The following is a 21,437-nucleotide window of genomic DNA, read 5'->3' on the forward strand; positions in this document are numbered from 1 at the left end:
GCAGTTTACAGGTTTTTTTTAACAAATAGAAAACTTCAGTGTGATTATATGTGCTAATATAAAATTGATTTCTAATACAAATGAATCAATTTTTCAGCACTGCTGGAAATCACTATGGAGTGTCTTATAAATAAACTGCTGTGTGAGTGAGATGTCATGTAGAGGTCAGTTTAGGATTATGGCCACAAACTTTATTTTTTTTCTTCAAGTCCACACAGCCTGTCAGTTCATCTGCCATCAACTCTTCTTCAGATGTCCTGTTTGCAAGGGTGTTAGACAAATACTCAGACAAACACAGCTGAGTTTTGCATTAGTGCTTGTCATCACTTAATCCTTTTGCAACTGCCATCTTGGAGGAACAAAGCAGCATACATTGCTAACTGACACGCTGTGGTCCATAATGCACTTAGACTTACATAATGATGCCCTGAGAAGTGAAACACACCTCATGAATTGCTGTACCTAAATTGCATACTGTAGCAGACCTGTCAGTTGGTGAAGAGTATTCAACTTATACTGATTTGGTTATAATTATGTATCCTTTAGGCCCAGTTTCCCATACATAGATTAAACCTAGTCCTAAATCAAAAGTTGTTTTTCAGTAGGGATTACATTTTTCTGTTAGTCTAGGGTTACATTTAATCCATGTATGGGAAACTGGATGACAGATTTCTTGTAATCTGAGGTTGATCACAAGGCCCGAAAAACTAGAGTAATCATTTTAGTAAAGTACTCAGATGTGCACAGATAGTCACACCATAGTGTGATGGTTTACACATTCCCTTTGGAGGAGACACACATCTCCTATGGGGTTGCATCAGGAACAGCATGTGGGGGAAAAATCTGCCAAATGAAATGTGCCGAGCCGCCTGCTGTGTCGACCTCTTGTGAATAAGTCAACGGCCAAAAGAAGCATCTTCGTCTTTTTCTCTGTTTAGATACGCACAGATGCAAAATGTATTTCATGGTTTTTAAAAAAATGTAAATAATAGATCACTAATAGATTTTCTGCTCTGTTGTTTTCAGTGTAATTTCGGGTTTGTTTTAATCTCTGCTCATTCTACAACCTACAGACACGGGCTTTTATTTAGCCATAAAAAATGTAGTAGCACCTTTTGTTATGATACAAGTAGTAATGGCTAACTCATATTTCATTTCCACATCAATTCACAAAAATACGTTTTGCATTTTCCCTCCATTACACTTAATGCGGGAGCAATCCTGCTCTGACTATGGCGTGGTGTTGGACCTATTTTACATGCGACTCCTGCTTTACTTTTAACTTAGATCACACAGAGGCTCACAATGAGTTGGGGAGAGTTGTATGTCTTTATCTTTGTTTGCCTTCCTCACAAGTGTCCACTGTTTGAAGAAGTTGTCTCTTTTTCCCCTTTGCACTTCCTCCTCTAGATCACTTTGACAGACAGGCTGATCGAGCAAACAGGCAGGTTTGGTTTCATCATGTAATCTGATTACCCGTTGAAAGATTTGACGCGCCTCGTCTTCACATCAGGCCTATTAATAGAGAGGACAGAAAACAATCTGTCCAATGGACGGTTGCATTTACCTCTCCAGCGCAGTGTCATTAAGAACCAAAGTCAGGTCAACTGAGCCGTAACAGATGGAATTTTGTTTGACTCTCTGCCACTGGCAACTTGGTTCAGTGCTTCGTAGTTCTCCCATTCGTACATTAAGATGCAACTGTAGACAAAGTAATTTTTACTGTGGTATTTCACTTGATAATTACTTCCCTGGAAAAACCCCAGAAGACACACGCTTTTATAGACAATATGTTTAATTGAGCAAATTAGAAAGACCCCATATTGCACAGCAGCTGTGTACACACACAGTGGAATCTGCAAGGGAAGCCCTCAGAGCCCCAGTAAAGGGATGCAGTGAGAATCGCCAGTTCAAAAAAAAAATCCAGATTGAGTCAGAGAGCCTCCGTGCCAAAGCAGTGGCTTTTCAACACAGATGCACATAGTTAGCGTGTGTGTGAAACCTCAGAGTCTTTCAGTGATCACCCGGCTGCATTGATTCTGCTGGCATATTGCTGATGTACTGGGTTTGCACGGGTGATATAGTCGGTGGCTTCAGCACTCAGAGGGTTTTTGAAAAGAAAAAGAAGTCTTGCCGGATCTCTCATTCAGACCAATGCATAAAAAACTGAGAATTACTGAAGTAGCTGCTGTTTCCAAAAGGCAGAGTGATAATCAGAGTGATGATGAGGTTCTTATGTAAAGTTGCTAGGACTTGCATTGGTTGCACCTCAAAACCATTTGGTAGAAACATGAAAAAATGTATTTTTACAGAACTTTCCAATTTAAATGGGTTTAAAATGAAAGCGAAACCTATCACATGAACGAACATTCACTGTTTTTTCCCCAGTTAGACGTTAAACAAGCTTCTTATCAGATTGTTTACAGGGTGACTGTCACACACACTGTGTTGCTATCTGATGGTCACAGAGATTTCGCATACATCTACAAGTTCACATGATCGATGTGGAAGATTTGACTGGCTCACAGCACTGATGTGATTTACAAAAACAGAACAGGAAGACTAACAAAAAAGTCATAACAAAGAAAATAGACTGATAAACGATATCACTGTTTGTAGATTATTTATTATTTTATTCACATTTAGTTATGTTTTACTAAAATCTCTAAAAAAAAATTGTGTGCATGGTATGGCCGGCTGTCCCAAACCTAAATATGCTCAGTTTAGACTAAGTAGCAATTGCTGAGCATTTGGAAAGCCAACTTGAAACTATAGAGACTCAAACTCATAATTTTCAATTACTCTCATTTCTGACAAACGTATGCTGCCAATGAATCTTTCTTCAACATACTTAATGCTATCTTAACCATCAGAAATGTCTGGTTTCTGTTTGTAGTCCAGTTGTATTGACCAGTCACGTTTGAGCAGGCTTTGGTTTCATGCTGGTAAACAGTCTGTGCGGAACACAGAAGGAGTGCATTTGCAGAAATACAATCTTGAAACCGTTGGAAATCATCCAGTGACTGATAAAAAAATGCTTTTCATTTATCTTCATTCGTAAGCAGTCGTCAGTGCAGTGAACAAAAAAGAAAGCAAGGAAAATAGAGAACTGATTATCTATTCTTTTTAAAGTGACTAATCTTGACTGTTTTTTTAACTTTTTTTAGGTCTGGTAGAGATCTGCTTGATGCATCCCCTCGATGTGGTGAAGACGAGGTGAGCCACATTTTCAAAATAAAAAATTCCTGCAATACCTTTACCAAATGGCTACTTACAAGGACGCCATTTCAGTCCACATCTGCCTTGAATCTTCTTGGTGGGCATTTGCATCTATGCTGTGAAGTTCCGAGCATACCAGGTCCCCAAGCTCAGCATGCCAAGCCAGTTCTGCAATCCACATTTAAGCAGGCCAAGACAAATGCCAAGAGCCTCAGACGTTTTGTGGAAAATGAAATGCATCATTTACCCATTTATTCCCTACACAATGTTAAGGTTAGATGTCTTCTGTTTTTAAGTCACTCTTCTTTTTTTGCCTCGTTACCTAATTAAAAAAAAAAAAAGGCCCAAACCTTTTCTTTCTGAGACAGACAAGGACTTGCAGAATAAAGCCCATGTCACCGAATCTGTTTGCAGTGTTTTAATGCCTTGTTTTCGTTACCATCTCCTGTTTGTGTGTTATGCAAGGGCGGCAGCAGTCACGAGCTGCAGAGTGATCAGGAGCCTCACACCACAGCGTCTCAGCCAGCCATAAACAGGTCGTGGGCTACTACTAAAGCTTTATAGGCTTTCACAGGCCCAGCCAAGACCCCTGGCTTCGTTCTGGGCCCCCCTACCCCCATTCACTACTTGTCCGTAAATTGTGCAGCTTTTTCTGTCATTTACGGCTGCAGTTTCTTGGTAAATAAATTGCTCGGTGTGCCTTTTAAAAAAGTGAGATGGTTGCACTTTAAAGGCAGTGCCACCACCAGAACACAGAAAAGGAAGCACGGGGGATAAAAGCCAGGGGTGAGCAGTGTTGTATTAGTCGATATTCGATACTTTGAAGGCATACCGTGTGATTTATGGTCATGTGTGGAAGCTATTGGGGTTTATTACAGGTAAGTCTTGAGCTCTGCCTGTCCATCCTCACACAGGGTCAGGGTTAAAAGTGCACTCACTATTTGCTTTGTAATGCTCTTCCTTAAAAAGTGGTAAAAGCTGCACTAAAACTGGACAGGTTTATCTGTTTGTTTTCTGTTTGTGTCGCCATGTGTTGACGTTGATAGGCAGATTTTGGCTGGGAATTGGTCAGTGTAATCTGATTCCTTTCGGTCTTAAATAGGGGATTTTTAAAAATTAATTTAAATCACCACTATAGTCAGTATATGAATTTATAAACAACAGGTAGTTGCTGTTTATTTGGCGTGATAATGACACACACAGCTTGTATCATTGCCGTACACATACAATGCCATGTATGTGTGAATATGCATTCACACTGTACATGTTCACACATGTTCTAACACTTAGTATCTACACATGAATTCATAAACCAAGCATTACATACCAGCTAATTAGGAAACTGAGGGAGCTGAAATCTATTAGCAGGAACCTTGGAGCCGAGACGCAGACACACCTCCACTGGGTTTCTCTCGCTCTCTGTGTCTCTCCCTCTCTCTCTCAGGCATGGCTCTTATTAGGCACTGGCTCCTGCTTTATTGTCCGCCGGTCCAAATTGAACAGCAACTGGTGTAAATTTACTTTTTTCCACCAACACAGAATCAAAGGAGCTTTTTTTTCTTCCTTTTTTTCTTTCTCCCTTTTTCTTTCTTTTAAAGTAAACCCGCCCTAATGTGTACCTGCCGTGGAGTTGATGTTTACCTGTATTGCAAATGAGGATTTGGCTTTCTCCTCTTTCACAGGGACGGGGGGAGCGAACTGCAGATTTAGGACTAACATCAGCAGTTTGCTTCTCCACCAGTGGCCAAATACTGCTGTTATGAATCAACAAAATGTAATGTCACGGACCATTTGGCAGCTTTTGCTCGTCCAAGATGACTGATTTGGTAGATAAAGAAATAGCTAGACAATGTAATAGCTCTACATATCTATTAAAGCACTTTTGAGTAATGATAGCCAGCATTTCATTAAAGCACATTCGACATTGCTTTAAATATGGGCAAAAGTAAAAGTCTTGTCAGATGACTCACAGTGTGTATTTTTGCCTTTGTTGCTGCACTTTAACTCTCTGTGGTGTGTTTACTGACCAGTCAAGCCATGACTCCTGTTACTCACCTTTGCTAACAAGTACATCTATCTTACATCTGAGGGACTCCTGCTGAGCCCACCTGCCATCAGTTTGACTTACAACCGCTTTCATCGTTAAAAGAGAGTTAAACATACAGTTTCTTGGGCACAAGACAGCTTTTTATATTTTTGTGCAGCAAATGAATCAGTAGAGTAGAATCTTGATAAAAAGATTCTTAACTGCAAAGTGAATTTAGTGTGAATTGCCCTTTTGGTAATATAATGCACATTTCTGTTAATTGTCATACAATTTCAGATAATTTAATTTAAAATATACCACTCAGAGGTTTTGACTTTTCTTATATTGTGTACTCCTCTGGATAATAAAAAGCCTCAGATATAAATAAAGCATACTTCACACAAAGCAAAGTTAATTGCCCTTGACCCTGATACTCCCGTCATGGACATGGGCAGGAATGTGGAGGTGAAGATGGGGGGGTGATACGACGTGGGAAGGGGAGGGCAGTCGTCGCTCTAGCCGAGAGAGACAGTGGGACCGGAGTTACAGCTTTTCATTAACCTGGAAACCACCTAGTTACATGGTTCATGGGCTGTTCTCAGCTCACTTGGAGGTAACAAAGGGTGTCGGGCGGCACTTTCTGTAGGGGGGCTGTGCGCTCGGGGCACCCCATCTGAATCTGATCAGGTTCCCCCTCTCATTAGAGAGTCTCAATGAGCCCGCATTTCCCTTCATGTTGAGATCCTGTTACATGGAGCTCCACCCTTATAAACATGCATGCGCAAACATACTCACACACACATCTGAAACAGCTTCCCATCAACCCTTATGCTGTGCTTCCTTCCAGAGAATGAAACCACACCTTCCTCATGTCTGTGTCTGCCTAAGCAGCTTGTGTCACAGGGAAGCTATTTTTGCTTCTACAGTGCATACATGATCGGATGTGTTTGTTTTAATAAGGCCCCATAATTTTTAAGCAACCGCTCTGACGGAGCCACTCCTTCTTTCTATCTTGTCGCCCTCTGCACCAATTCTGCCTTTTTGCCATTCTAGTTTTTTGTATCCTCTCCTTACTTATTCCTTGTTTGTTCCTCTAAGTCTCTTTCTTTGTCCTCTAACTGCGCTTCATTCAACTTTTTAACCTTTTAAATACAAACGCTTTCTCGTGTTTTCGCATTCTTCTGTGGTTTCAGTTTTTCAGCAAACGTCTCAGTTAACCTGTTGTTGTTTAACCACTACGTTTGTTAATATAAACCTTATTACATAACTACTTCATCAATATCATGTGGAATCTATTGTTTAAACTTGCATCTTTTTTTCTGAATTTGTAGTTAGTTGAGCGATTATATAATGTTTTGTTTTAGATCCCTGTTGTACATGTTTAGAAGATTTGTATTGAATTGTGCAATTCTGTAAATTGTGTTGTATGACATGGCTGTCACTGCAAACCACTAAGCCTGCCAGTAGCTTGTTTCAAGCCTGATTAGAAAAACCTGGTACTAGCCCTCAATTGGGGGCAGTATCCATGGAAACACTACCTTCATTTGGTCACAGCACGCATGAAACTTGCTGAGCTTGAAAGTGCTCTTTGATGAGGGCTTTGACAGATGACATCCAGGCTTTTTGGGCAACATGTGACAGCTCTAAGGATAGTGAGAGGTTTCAGGCCTCCTCCCTCCACGTCTGTTTGCCCCCAACTGTTTGGTGAACCCCTGTGCACTTAAGGAGGAATCCCTGACACAACCCTCAAACAGCAGGGCACAAAGCAGTAGCAGTCTGATAGCTGATCTTTCCTTGTAAAGGAAAGGCAGGTCAGCGGTAGTCAAGCTGGCTTCTAATCGCTCTCAGTCCGCAGGGCAAGGCTTCGCTCAAAATGTAAAGCTAGACACATGCCGGGCGCAAGCAGGATAAACTCAACTTAGTCAGTGCATTGCTTGAATGAGTTAGTTGTGAGTCCAGTTCAAAAGGCAGAGAGCAATTCTTTTCATGGGCAGAGCAGAACTGCATATTTGGCAGGACTACAGTATGAATAGTCATAGCCTAGTCACGCTCGCTTGTATTTCTCAATGGTGAAAAATGCAGTTCAACAGAAGTGTTTGTAATATGGTTCATTAGACTGTTGTACTTGCCAAGTCTGCCATCCTAATAACACACTATGAATAATTATTTATATGATTATGTTGATTATTTTTACTCATATTGAGCATAGCACAGGTTGAGGCAATCCTCAAAGTCAAGCCAAGCTAGCAATCATAGTTCATCTGGTATTGTAAAATTGTATTACTAATAATAACTAATGCTTCTGTATACTCAAATGGCAATGGTAAAAATGGTAAATGGCCTGTATTTGTATAGCGCTTTACACAACCAGTCATCCACCCATTCACACACATACATTCGTGATGGCAAGTTACATTGTAGCCACAGCCACCCTGGGGCGTACTGACAGAGGCGAGGCTGCTGGACACTGGCGCCACCGGGCCCTCTGACCAACACCAGTAGGCAACGGGTGAAGTTTCTTGCCCAAGGACACAACGACCGAGACTGTCCGAGCCAGGGCTCAAACCGGCAACCTTCCGATTACAAGGCGAACTCCCAACTCTTGAGCCACGATCGCCCCGCAATCGCAATGCTCTACTTTAGTCTGTCTTCACTGCTTTCTCTGCAAGCAGCTTTGCAGCCCAGCTTCATACCAACTCTTTCTTTTCATCCTGTGTATCTGTGTATATAGGTTGGCATTAATGCCTCCTCTCTTCTGTAACCTAGAGAGCTGTACTGCTGGTTTTCCTGCTTCAGGCTTTTCCATTGATGCACTTTAAAGGGTGGGTAGAGACTACTAGAACAGCACCGAACCACCAAATATAAATTACTGCAAATGGAAATAATAATTTTCTTTCGCTAAAGCGGTCCTGACTGAAATGCGAACGATGTAGAAAGGCAGAAAGTAGGGGTGCGGTGGGTTGAGGAGGTGCATCGGTCAATACATCCCACGTTTATGCTGACAGTTCATTTTGTCACAGACCTGCAATTAACATTTGTGGTTTTGTTAACCATAACCATAATCTTTCTCCTACCAAGTGTTTTAATGTGCCTAACTTATACCTTTATTCATCATAACCACAGTTTTTCCAAAACCTGTGCAGTACTATACTAAACTTTCTGCAGATGCTGCAAAAATAGAGTAAAAACCTTTTTTTTTAATTGCTTTTGAAACATTATGAGAACCTTCTGTCTTTTATATGATGGGTGTTTGACTTTTTGATGGTGGTTTTGTGTTATTTTTGATTTTTTGTAACTGTTGCTCCATTGCGACTTTATTGTAATGCACAGTGAAAAATAAAATTCATTCAAAAATCAAAAGGAGTTTAAGCAATACAATACAAGGCTCATGATCCTTCCTCTAACCTTCCTTTAAGTGCAACTTCACCTTCAAAGAAGTTTGTCAGCACTTGCGTTATATGTGGGCAGCTCTCCCAAGATGATGCCATCAATAAGTCCAAAAATAGTTCAGTGAAAAGCAGTGACATATCCCTGAATATACCCTTCCTTCTGTCGAGCAGTTTTAATGAAAAACATTTAAAATATCAAAGAACTAAGAACTGAAATGTTCCATCTCTTTTCAGGCAAGTCACTGCTTAGTCAAGCCAGATTTGTGTCATCGTGACATTGGTGACTTTTACATCAGTGTTTTTCACGGGTTTATTCAAACATGCCAAAACATCACAGAAAAATAGCTTATATTGTATGATCCTTACAGTCTGTTTGTCATCCTGTTTGGTTGCCTGGTTTTCTCATATTCAGCTGAAGGCACAACAGTTGCGCTCTTGGCGTTGCACCAGTTTGCAACCCAAGAACTTTTGTTTGTGTTGTTGTCCAGAAAGCTACATTTCTTCTTGGTTTCAAACCATACTCTTCTGAATGAAGTCTAGAGTTAGATCATCAAGTTCTTTGGTGTCCTTATTGGTACTCACCCCGTATGTAAAATCATCCTACATCAATATGACTGTATTCATTCAGACTTTTTTTTTGGAAGTGTTACAGAAACAATCCATTTAGGTTCACGGCTATTGTGGATTAAATGGAAATTTCGACAAACCGCTGACATGTTACATTTTGGTTGGATTAACAGAAAGGCATGCATGTCTGAAAGATGTAACTACCCACTTATTTTAACCTGACTTTCAACCATAAAAAAGCCCTTAAAAACCACACCCATAGTTTTACAGTTGTGACAGATGTTACTAGAGTTACACACAGCTGTTTGAGCTATAGCTAACAGTCATATGGATTATTATAGAAGTTTGTGTTATAGAGGTGCATGTAAAGAGCATATGGCCTGTCAGTGTTTGTAGTTGAGCACCTGTATTCATTATCAGTGAAGAGGTTCACATTCCAGTGCACTAATTACAGAGTAAAAACATAGAGGGCTTTGATTTCACTACACCCTCACTGTGCTGCAACCACACGGCTGCCCCCCTGCCGCACCATTTCAAAACTCAGACATACATGTCTGTGCATCCTTTATTTATTACTAAAGTTCCAGCCTCCCGCGAGAAGCTATTCCCACATTGGAGTCGCTCTTACACAACATTTCAAGCTCAGCAGAAATTGTTGTTGCTTTGGAACAACTCGTAGTTTGGCAGTTTCTTTACTCTCTAGATTGCCTCTTTTCTTTCAGTCATTAAATCTTTTAAATCCAATTAAATTGATATTTCCTACTCTTGCCTAAAGCGTAGGTATAATTTTGTTCCCATTTGTTCATGCAGTGTTTAGGCAGACAGGGCCAAGCATGTTTACTGCACCAGACTACACAATGGTGTGTAATATGTAGTTGACATTGCTCTGAAAGTGATCTGGCCTGTGGGTGAGAAGAAGTCACTGCTCAAGCATTCCAGACTTATTTAAAAACCTTGGCATGATTTGGTTGTAACTTTCATAGGTCTGCATCACTGACTAGATCCGTAATTCTTCATGTCACTCAAGCTCTTAAAATAACTGGATTTAAGCTAAAAGATCTGGATGGCGTCCAGTAAAAATTACTGTGGCCTGCACTTGCCTCAAAGCGTTATGCTTACTTCTTAGTCAGGGATACCAGGTAAGGGCAGATAGCAGTTTGTCCAAGAAAGAGTTTAAGAGATATATGTGATGAAAAGAAAGTTGAAAGAAAAGCAGCAGAGAAAGGTAACAGTAGTAGTTTGCCATTTACTCGAATCGCTTCTTTATCCACACACTTTCTGATTAGTAAGTCTTTAAATAACAATATTACAAGCCCTGAGACAAATTGGCATCTACACCCTAAAACATCATGACACAAATGTTTAAACAAATGAAGAATATAACAGCAATGTAAGATGACTGAATTTCTTGAAACAAGGCCTCTGTAGTTTAACCTCCTAAGACCCGAACTCTTCCACCGCATGCATTTTTAATTTCTCTTTGATATTTTGGCATATTGGGGCCCGATGAATGTAAAAACAAAGAATTACCAGATTTTTTTTTTTTTTACCTTATTTTTGTTTTTAAGAAAAATAAGAGCCAAGAGGATATTCATTTAAAATTTTGATTGAACAGTAGCAGTATAATGTCCTCGTAAGTGGATATCAGGCCCTTATCAAGCAAAATTGTGTATTTTGGTCTAAATAACCCAAAATGTGATGTCAGGTCCTAGGACATAGGTGTCAAACTCTGGCCCGCAAAGCCATACCAAATTACTATTAGAGCTGGCCTACTGGTATTATACAGCTAATATATATATTGTTTAGTATTAAGCTTTGCTTGTTCCATATTCAGTTTTTCAGCAAAACGTGTTTGAGTCCATCAGAAAAGATTCATTCTTATATATGGAGGAATAAATATATTTCAATAAATATTAACATTAGCCCGCGACTTTGTTCCAGTTTTGAATTTTGTGTATTTGAGTTTGACACCCCTGTCCTAGGAGGTTAAGTATGATTATTGGCAAATTCAGTCGAGATCTGAGCCAAGGCTGAGACATGTCAGCGTAACTCTTGGGTTTCTTCCTGGCAATATGCGTGGTAGTTGTCTTCTGTCTGGAGCACACTTTTTTACAGCCAGCAGTTACCTGCTGTCAGGGGAGTCTATGTTGGTAGCTCATGGGAGTCTAAACAATATTGCAGAAGTTCCCAACCATGGCTTCTACTGTCCTCTCCTGGACTACTCTATGACTGATGAGATAATCATTCGAAAGACTAGTACCTTAATTATTGAAAAAGAGAGTTGGTCTAGTTTTAGCCATGATAAAAAAAAATAATATTGAGTTATAGTAAGCTGAGTTTTTTTTGTTCTTAACTTGTACTTGAAGAACCTGCAAAAGAGGTTTTACTGTTTTACTTTTACTTTTATATGATGCCATAATTAAAACTGCACCATAGCGCCATAATTTCAGCTAACAGCAGTTGGCAGAGGTTAAAAGACTCTAGATTAAACACCCAAGAAATGCTTCCTGTTATGCAATTGCTTTCTGGAAATGGTGGTAAGACTGCTCATTTTTTCCACCTATCTGATCCACTTCTGCAGTAGTCACTTTCTAAATTTGCTACAGTCCACTCTAACACAGAGTTATCTCTTAGTCAAGTCAAGCAGAAGTTTGTAATGCTCAAAGCATTTGAGGTCCCAGTCTTAGACTGGCCCTGCCTCATGGTGTTTTATGCAGCTTTTTTTCTTGCTCTTCTCCAGTAACACTGCCTGATCTCAGGTCACAAGGGTTACAGCATATGAGCAGACATCTGGACTAGCGAAACAGTCCCAACATCACCACTGGGATTCAGAGGAATCAGTTTTATCAGTGTGAGAGAGAATCCAGAATGACAGAAGGATTTTGTAGCCCCTTTAACAACCAGACTAACTTTTTTTCTGATATCCAGACTGCATGTATAATTTGGGCTTTCCCAGATCCAGTGGGTGCTGGTGAAACCTAACCTGGCCTGGTCCAGATCAAACTCTGGCAGCCTGCCGTGTTGCAAGCACCAAAAGTTTATCACTTCCCTTGAGCTCCCATCTCACATCTTCTTCCCCTTTAATATTTTTTCCTATTCTGTTCTCCAAAGGTTTGTCTTTATATCCCTTCTGCTCCTATTCTCAGTTTTTCCTGTAACAGTTTTATTATAGATTTAGTCTATCAATTTTTTCTTTGCTCATTTCTTTATGGACAGGGCATAGATGAGTTGAAATCAAACTTGAGTGTGATACACCTTAATTTATGGTGCTTTTTAAATCGAACACACTATTTACTCTGTGGGACTAAGTCATCTCCGTTGTCAAAACAATAAGACGGGGGCCTTTTATTTTGGCTCTTTACCCTGATGCAAGACTGTATGGCTAAAGTCACAATTGAAGGAATTTGCCATGTTGGACCATTTATGTCGGAAATGTGGTCGTAACCTCATGTACCAATGCAATGGACTTTTACCATCTTTATGATCCTGCTCATTAAAATTAACTGTCTGGTTGTAAAAAATAGACTTCCCCTTTATGTTTCCTTCTGGATTGTCTTATGTACTTCAGATCTAACATGAGAAATTGCTCAACTTTCATTCCTCCCCCCTTGTGATTCACTTCTTCTTTTTCTTCAATCATATTTTTTGTTTCTCTCCTTTTTTGTCAAAGCACTTGGCATTCCAAGAGGGAAGGCATGGGCAGATCAAGGCTCTCACTGTAGCAACCAGTCCAAATACGCAGCAAAACACATAAATCATAAAACATTCATACTTGGGGAAAATTGCACTATATGAAATACTACAGTATAATAGATAGGTATAGGTAACTGCCTGTTGTAGATTAGGTCATTACTTCTCTACTTAGTGTTTTAATTAAATGTCAGTCTGTCTGAACAGCTATAAATAAGAGTTTTTAAATAAATAGCAAGTCATCAAACTCATCCAGCTATTAATTTATTTTAAGGGAATATCCATATCTCTTAAGAAAGGCTTTTAAATCTGCCCAGTCAAACCTATGCGTTTGAATCAACCTAGCAACCCCCTTCCTATAGGCTTTTTTTTAACACAGTCGGTAGGTTCGCCTCCACATCTCACCATCTATGAGATGACAGCCCATTTTGTCGGTGGCCCATTCAAGCCCATTACCACAAGGGTCTGGGAGTGGGCATAGCCTTGCTAAGCCCTGAAACACTCCTCTGCTATCCATAAAAATACAAAGAATGGGGCTCTAGCCTTCTACTGCACATTCCTTTACCTTTTTGACATCTTTGTGGATGCCTGACATTTGTGCTTTTATAGGTATTGGAGGTCAGGTGGACGAGGTCTTTCGTATTATTTAAACAAGAGTGCTTGTCTCGTTTGCAGAATCACCAACCTGCCCTCGCCTTCACCCTCTCCCGGGTAGCTCTGGGCCTATAAAGCACAAGTACAGAGAGAGTAGGATGTGGGTGAAGAGCAAATGGGGGAGCCTTGATGAACTTGCAGATTTCATCACCTCTTGGTATACTGTATCTCCATTAGCTTTCACTGATGATTGAAGAAGATGCTCCAAGCAGTGTGTTTTAAAGAAGCCCCAGGGTTTTCCTTGGGTCTTCCGTCTGTAGAGTTTATGACTTGCAGGGCTGACTCCAAGGCCAAGCAAATCTGCCAGAGCAATATAAAGGATATCTTTTGCTCTTCTTCAGCCAACCAGTATATCTTTGTATTCACTGAGGCCGTGTTAACAGAAACTAGAGCTTTTTGTCTGCACAAATCCCCCCAAACAGGACATTCACTCACAACCAACTAAAGCTTTGGGTCTTGTTTTCTACAACTGGTTGCTGTGAAAAGCAACATAAGCAGTTTCTTAGCCAGGGGCCTGACAGTTCCCCTGCTGCCATAAGTTCTTATATTCATCCCTATTATCTTCTACTCCCTGGGCCTTTCTGCTTGGTCCCTGGCTTTTATGGCAGGGTAGAAGAGGGCCATGAGGAAATGAGGTGACCCCGGGGTTACGAGTGGAGTCAGGGGGCTGGAACTGGACCACGGCATTGCCAACCTCACTCTCTTAGGGCCAGTTCGGGTCGAAGTAGGGCAAGCAAAGGAGACAGGGGGAGACTGAGGACAGAGTGCCTTCCATCCTTGACCCCTTCATCATATGACTCTAATTAAGCCAGATTTGAATTTGTTTACAAGCCCCTGTGGTCTTAAATCTTCTTGGTCTTTGCCTCCTCCCAGTACCCCCTGTTTCACCATCATCTCATACCTTGAGTCTTTCTTTTCTTCTTGTCTTTAATATGGTGTCAGACATCTATTTATTATCCTGTTTTTACTAGTTTTCAGGAACCAGTTACAAGCTATTTGGGAATCCACCAAATAGGATTTGAGGGACACCCCTCTAAGATGTTAATCTGTTAGTGATATGAAAGGCCGCTCACCCCACTAAACTTCCCCTCCACTGGAACCTGGGGGCTCTTTATGGCCCCATCAGGCACCCGCGTGGACGACTTACTGCTGACCTTGTGACCTAGAAGTTGAAGCCATATGAGGAGGGAATCTTTCTCTTGTCCCATTACTGCCTGCTTTTTTTACTCGTGTCTCCTGCTTCGCTCCTCAGAATTGCTAATGTTATTTAAGATCTTCAAGTTAGATTTTGTCAGCTTGTTAAACACAGTTGTCATCATCTCATTTCACATATAACACTTTAGTTATTTCATCAGGTTTTCTCTAATTCCAAGGCATACAGTGGTGTTAAATGAGGAGTCTTAAATGAGTACCTGAAGCTCTTTACCCCTAACAAGCATGATTTCTATTCATTCTTTCAAGATTTACACACAGCTCACCAGACTTTATTAGAGAGGTACCTGCATGTTTGCTGTACAACAAAAAGTCACTCGACTGGCTCCATCATATTAAAAATTTACACGTAACTCAAGAGCTGTTACTATAGGCTTGCTGGCATGTTAGTACCTGAAATGCTTTGTGCAAAAGGCCTGGTGTGTTGCATGGTTAATTGGATCAGTTGGGTTAAATAAATGTTTGAGTTCTCTCCTGCACTGAGGGGACCTGGTGGAAGGAGCCTCTCATCATAGTGGAGGAGGGAAAAAAGAGAGGGAAGAAAATAGAGGGAAAACAAGCTCAAATTTGTGCTTTTGAAGCCATGTCGGAGTATAGCCTACACAGGAAATGAGGATAGAAATTAAAGGAAACCAACATCTAGCTATGATAACAGTCCCTATGCAGAGTTAACATAAGTTGATGGAGCTGATGATCATAATATTTAAAGTAACTGAATTTTTAATCAGAAATTTCTCGTTGCAGGTTTCAGATCCAAAGAGGAACCACTGACCCCACCAGCTACAAGAGCCTGGGTCACTGCTTCCGGACAATTTTCCAGAGTGAAGGGTAGGTTATCCTCAGTAATGATTCAAAATAACATGGGGAGCCACTCATGAGTCTTTCTGTTTTCCTGCACATGAAAAACACAAAGGTTGATAGTGCCATTATTTGCCTATGCTTGTTAAATTAGTTTCTTTTTAATAGTTCCTTGAGGGGCAAAAGTCAAGCACAAACTCAATGAATGCATCTTTATTACAACAACCTAGAACAATAAAATGTACTGTGACATCAAGGCAAAACTTTAAGTTGGCCACCAAAAACTTGGTGTTTGCTTATGCTGTTGTGTCCATAGGTATGCTATGCTTTTTTATGTCTTTAATTCTTAGGAAAAGCTACTGTTGCTGTCACACTAAAAGCATATCAGGGAGAAAAGTATGCAGTCAGCTATGCTATGAGTGACATTTCTTCCAAACATGCTGCTTTATTTAAATGTAACCAAAAGTTATGTGGTTTGGTGGCTATAAGGATGTGAGCATTACAGTTTGGTTTCCTTAAAAATGGCTGATGTGTCTGTCAGCCTCCAAAAATATCGTGCAGCAAACCACTGAACATACCTTATTATACGCTGTATCTCGTACAGGATACGAGTAGACTAACTAAAGACAGCCATCCTGCCATGCTCCCTCCTCGTCTGCCTGCCCTGTCACAGGTCTGTGAGATAGAGCAGGCGTAGGAGAAAGTGTTTGCCACTCGCTCTGTTTACGATGAGCCGACAGCTTTACTGCGGATATAAAGTTGATCTGCTGCAAGGTGTGAGTGAGCGCAAGGCAAGAGGCTGGCTAGTGACAGTTAGAAATCCTCAGTTGGCTGGAGTTCAACACACACACTTATGCTGTTACAGTAGCCGTGCCCTCTTCACCCCATACGCATGCTGACAGTGTGACATTTAACGCTTCTTTGCCTACTTTTTGGGTGTGTCCTGCGGGACTAACCTTGTACGAATTTCCAGAGAATTCTTTTGGCACATAAAATGGTTGACATAAAGCGTGGCGTTCACAATATCAACATAAGCTTCTGAGTGCTGTTTGAGTATGATCTCATCTAACAAAGTCGAGACGTGCCGCAGAATCACTGAATACGGAAGATCCACTTCCTTGTCGACCAATTATCATTAACAGTATATTTTTGCTGAGTATGTAATCACTCCCCAGTAGCACATTGAGGATTACCTACAGGCCAAACCACTTAGTTATAATTTATATAAATAGTGTTAGGCCCCACTGTTGTAGAATTATTATTAAAAATAAACTTCTCCCGTCAGCTCATGGCAGAACAGGGCCAACACCAGACCTCACTCTCTCTCCCTCTTTGAGGCGGTGAGGGAGGAAACCTGAGCTCTGAAGTTGAGCTCAGTGACTAAGCTGAAGAAAGACACAAGCCTGGACACAATAGCTGCACCTATAGTATTTAATTTCATATACAAGGAGATGCACGTGAATACTTAACACGAATTAAGAGTTATATCTGTTAAAATTTTACATTTGCCATCTCTGAAATATAGCATGAAATCCTGTAGCTGTGCTCATAAGTGTGTGACCGTGTGAACTACACTCACTAACACTTGGTTGTGTATTGCCTTACAGTCTGCACTTCTTTCTTTTTTTGCATGTGGGGGCAGCAGCGTGAGCATGTGTTAAGTGTTTCCGTCTGGAGGCAAACAAAAAGACTCTATTCTCTAGCATTCTTTGCTAGTGTGGTATCCAGAGACTGGGTCGGGACCCAAAGCGCGGCCATGGTTATATTAAAAGGGTCCATGCATTACATGAGAACGGTGGAAATACTGAAGATGAGTGACTAATGCCTGGAACTAACACTGTAGGGTTGAGGGATGTGGGGTTGAATCCAGCTGGGACCACCCATGCAAAAAATATGTATACATTCATGGTAGTGTGAAGAAGAGCAGATACGATTATGATGATCCAGATCATGTATGAAATGCGACGGTGAAAGGAATAGGTTAAAGGAATATTTGGCACTTTTGGAAACATGCATAACTGGGATCTCTGAAGGGAAATTAAGTTTTATAGCTTATAAAGGAAAGATAGTCCAAGATTATTAGTGAGCTTTTGATGGAGATATAGTAAAGAGGTAAAGAGATATTGTCAAGGCCAGCTGCTTTCTTCTGTTTTTAGTTTTGATCCTAAACTGACCTACTTGCATTGCATTTATAAAGGAAAATACACATATATCTAATCCTCAATTCTATTTATATAGTGCCAAATCCCAACAAGAGTTGCCTCAAGGTGCTTTAAAATGAAAGGTAAAGACCCAATAATACTAGAGAGAAAACCCCCAAAATCATACGATCAACTATGAGGAAACATTTGGCAACAGTGGGAAGGAAAAACTCCCTTTTAAGTGGAAGAAACATGAACCAGGCTTAGGGTGGGGCAGCCGTCTGCCGCGACCGGTAAGGGGTGAGCGGAGGGAGTCAGGACAAAAGACACAACGTGGAAGAGAGCCAGAGATGAATAAAAACTAATGATTCAGAGTCAACGCAAGAAAGAACAGTATACTGTTAAACTACTGTTAAACTTACTTATCTCACAGACTGTGCTAGATTAATCCAAATCTCAAACCCCTGACAAGCACAACATGTGCTATAGCGTCATTTTGTTACAGCAGGTAAAAGTGTTTATCGTACAATCTCTTACGTCAGTAACACAGGGGTTTTTTTTATTCTAGTTATAGCTATTCGTGACTTAGGTGACATCTAAGTTGCATAAACGGAAGCAGTTTTGGTGGATTTAATCCTGGCCACTGGGAATTCTGTTATTTAGTTCCTGTTAGGAGCAATGTCAAGTTTTAACAGGCACTAGGAAATGCTAAACTATTCCCTGTGCAACATTTTTCTGTCAGTTTCCTCAAAGACTGTGAAAATAAAATGTGTGTTCCAAAATGTAAATAGCAGCAATTTTCCAGGTTTGCACATTTTCACTGTTACGCTATTTTTGTCTGTTTTTATTTCTGTCACTGGTATCGCTGTTAGTGGATTTATTTAGTTGGTCTTTTTTGTGTAGTTGTGTCACTGACACGCTTCTCTCCAGATGGATGAAGGCTGTTAAAAAAGGAAAGGTTTATGAAAATGAAAGCCAAATTACACACACAAGCATACAAGCATACCCACCTAATGCTGGGATGCACATATCCTTCATCCCTCGCTCTGTGTCAGGAGGCCATTTGTTTAGGAAAGACAAAAAGGGACTTAGTGTGTACTTTACATTGGCAATCAAATAAGGATTCAAATGATGGCCACTCACTAGAGGCCATATTTGTTCTGTAACAAATTTCACTCCTCCTTCATCACCTGGTGGCTCCCCAGCCTGACCACACCCGGGAAATCTGTGGCCACCATTTGCATGGACAAAGAGAGGAGAGGGAAAGGCCTTCCGTCTGACTGAAATAACTTGTTTACACAAACCATATAAGAGATTCATTTTTGGCTTCCAGGCAGCATTTTGCTCAGCGATAATCCCTTGCTCTGGCATGATAATGCGGGCTCAATTACCCAGAGCCAGTGCTGCTTGTGTAGCTTCAGGTGTTGATGAAATAGGCTGGATCACCTGATGAAAACTCTTTTGATAATTAATTGTGGTTTGCTGCTGTTTTTGCTAGGCGCCCTCGCCGCTGTGGATTCTGTGCAAGCGTAATCGCCTGTCGGTCTCAGGTTATAGTCAGTGGAAATTTGTTCCAGCAGCAAAAATATTTACACTTGTACCCAATCAACCAAGATCATCTCTGTGAATGTTGCCACAACAGAGCTGGTGCTGCTGTTCACAGGATACAGTCGGCCACGCCAGGTTGTCCTCTTTGACTTGTATTCATTATCAGTTTGCCCTCTCTGATAGTTTCGCTTTCCCTTCGCCACAACAAATATTTAATGACCATGTGTACATTTACAGAATATTATTATCTATTATTTTTTATTTTTAGATAAAGAAATTATTTTTGGTAATAAGGCTACTCATAGTCTTCATTTTTTTATTTGTCAGTAAACTCCTTGGAAAGGCCTAAAAGATTAGTTTTTGACTCCTTAGTCCCATTAATTGCTGTCAGGGTGGTGTGTTTGTTTAGGTGACAAATGGGGGAGAAAAAAGGCCAGATGATTTCCTGAAACAACTGAGAAGTGTTTATTATTAAATCAAAATACCGAGTAAATGGTGTCTTTTCTCTGAACCTTTTTTTTTAGCTGTGCATCAACCCACATTTGGAGCCTCTACTTAAGTCTCTATCTGCAGGTCGAGAAAGAGAAATTCTTATTTTTTAGCATAGCAAAGACTTTGTAATATCAGCCTTGAGTTTAGAAGTAAATCTTCAGAATGCCATCAGGTTTCTGGTAACTATTCCTTCAAAATGACTTGCATTCCACATTGTAATGAAGGGCATGTCATAATGTGCATCTCTGATTCACTGATGTGTGTTTTCACTTTTCGAGGTTAGAGCTGGCACAGATAACTAGCCACGGAATATTTATTTTGTTTTTTTGTTTTTTAAAGAAAAGAAAACAGCTGAATGAAACTTTTTTATTAAGGCCATCTTGCAGTTTCACAATAACCACTGATGTCATTTGAAAGTGTTCTTTCAAGAAGTAAGGTAGCAACAAAAAAATTGAACAGAGGAAGCTTTGAAACGTTGTGATCGAAGAGCATATTTTGCATTTTCCATGAATGGAATTTGTATCATGGAAAATATCTCAATGGTAAATAAACAAGGAAGTGGGAAATCTAAAAAACTTGTGATGGGTGGTGACCACAAAAGAATGTAGTTTTTCCATAGCAACACGTTTGTTATGTGTTTACACGTCGTTGCCCTGAGCTTTGCACGGCAATTAAACAAAATATTTATTGAAATATTTATCGCAATTACACATACATAACCCCATCTTCAGATTGATTAATTTATTATGGATAAAAATGTCCTGACCTGTCCTGTCCTTTATACTGATAGTATAAGAGTAGTGGCCTCTGCTGCTTCCCTTCTTTGAAGATTTAAACCTGTTTTACCTGTTTTAATTCAAGACAGTCCCCTTAAAACAACATTTAGGAATGATAATAGTGGAGGAGAGGTAGCTGTTGCCAGGAACAGTTTGCTATCAACACAAAAGCTAATGACTCAAAGTATCCGATGCTTCAGATGTGCTGCGTTTTAGACCTGGAGCCTGTGGCACACGTGGTAAAGTTTGACAAAAACAACATATTACAACTAGTAAGAAAAAGTTAAAATATGTCAGTCTGGCCCCATTAGTGTAAACTAGACCAGTTCAAACAAATGTCCTAAATGTTCTAACATGTTTTGACTAAACTGAAGGCTGTGGGAAATGCATGTGTGTGCACTTCTGAATGTATACGTAACATGCAGTGTGCAAAACAAAGCCTACTACTGCCCTCTTGCATGTGTACATCAAAAACCAGTCAGATATTCGTGTGAATCTATATATGTGCTCTTTTGTTACTTTTCCATCAGCCGTTAAAATACCTCATCTGATTACAAAGGGGCATTTACCTATGAGAGGGTAACTCAGCTTATATCCAAGAATCTGAGTGAATCTGAACACAGCATGGAAAGGTTAAGAAGAGATTTGTACATAATTCAAAAAAAGCACCCGATAAGTGTGTTAATGACTAATTTAACAATCTGTTCATTTAGTTTGTGAAGGCATTACATAAAATTCGCTTTTCCAAAATATAGCCTGTGTTCCATGTAGGCACACATCTCAATATGAATAACTCACTGTATCATTTTATTATTTTTCCTGGCTCTGACTCTGCCTTAAATCATGGCTGGACGTATGATTGAGCACAGGCAAACTACCAAATTGACTAAAATTATACAGCTACTGCTTCTGAAATATCCAACAT

The 21,437-nt window shown here is 40.2% G+C and overlaps 1 protein-coding gene across 1 annotated transcript in view; it reads left to right on the forward strand.

Annotated features, from left to right (window-relative positions):
- slc25a21 (solute carrier family 25 member 21) overlaps positions 1–21,437 on the forward strand; it is an 89,654-nt gene that overhangs the window by 56,934 nt on the left and 11,283 nt on the right. Inside the window, exons 3-4 of the mRNA XM_084913956.1 lie at positions 3,168–3,216; positions 15,502–15,585. Of these exons, the coding sequence (XP_084770082.1) occupies positions 3,168–3,216; positions 15,502–15,585 (133 nt within the window). The remainder of the gene's footprint in view (positions 1–3,167; positions 3,217–15,501; positions 15,586–21,437) is intronic.

The sequence above is a fragment of the Perissodus microlepis genome, chromosome 19 (assembly GCF_051167445.1).
Source record: "Perissodus microlepis isolate ML-2025 ecotype Zambia chromosome 19, ASM5116744v1, whole genome shotgun sequence".
Classification (NCBI taxonomy): domain Eukaryota; kingdom Metazoa; phylum Chordata; class Actinopteri; order Cichliformes; family Cichlidae; genus Perissodus; species Perissodus microlepis.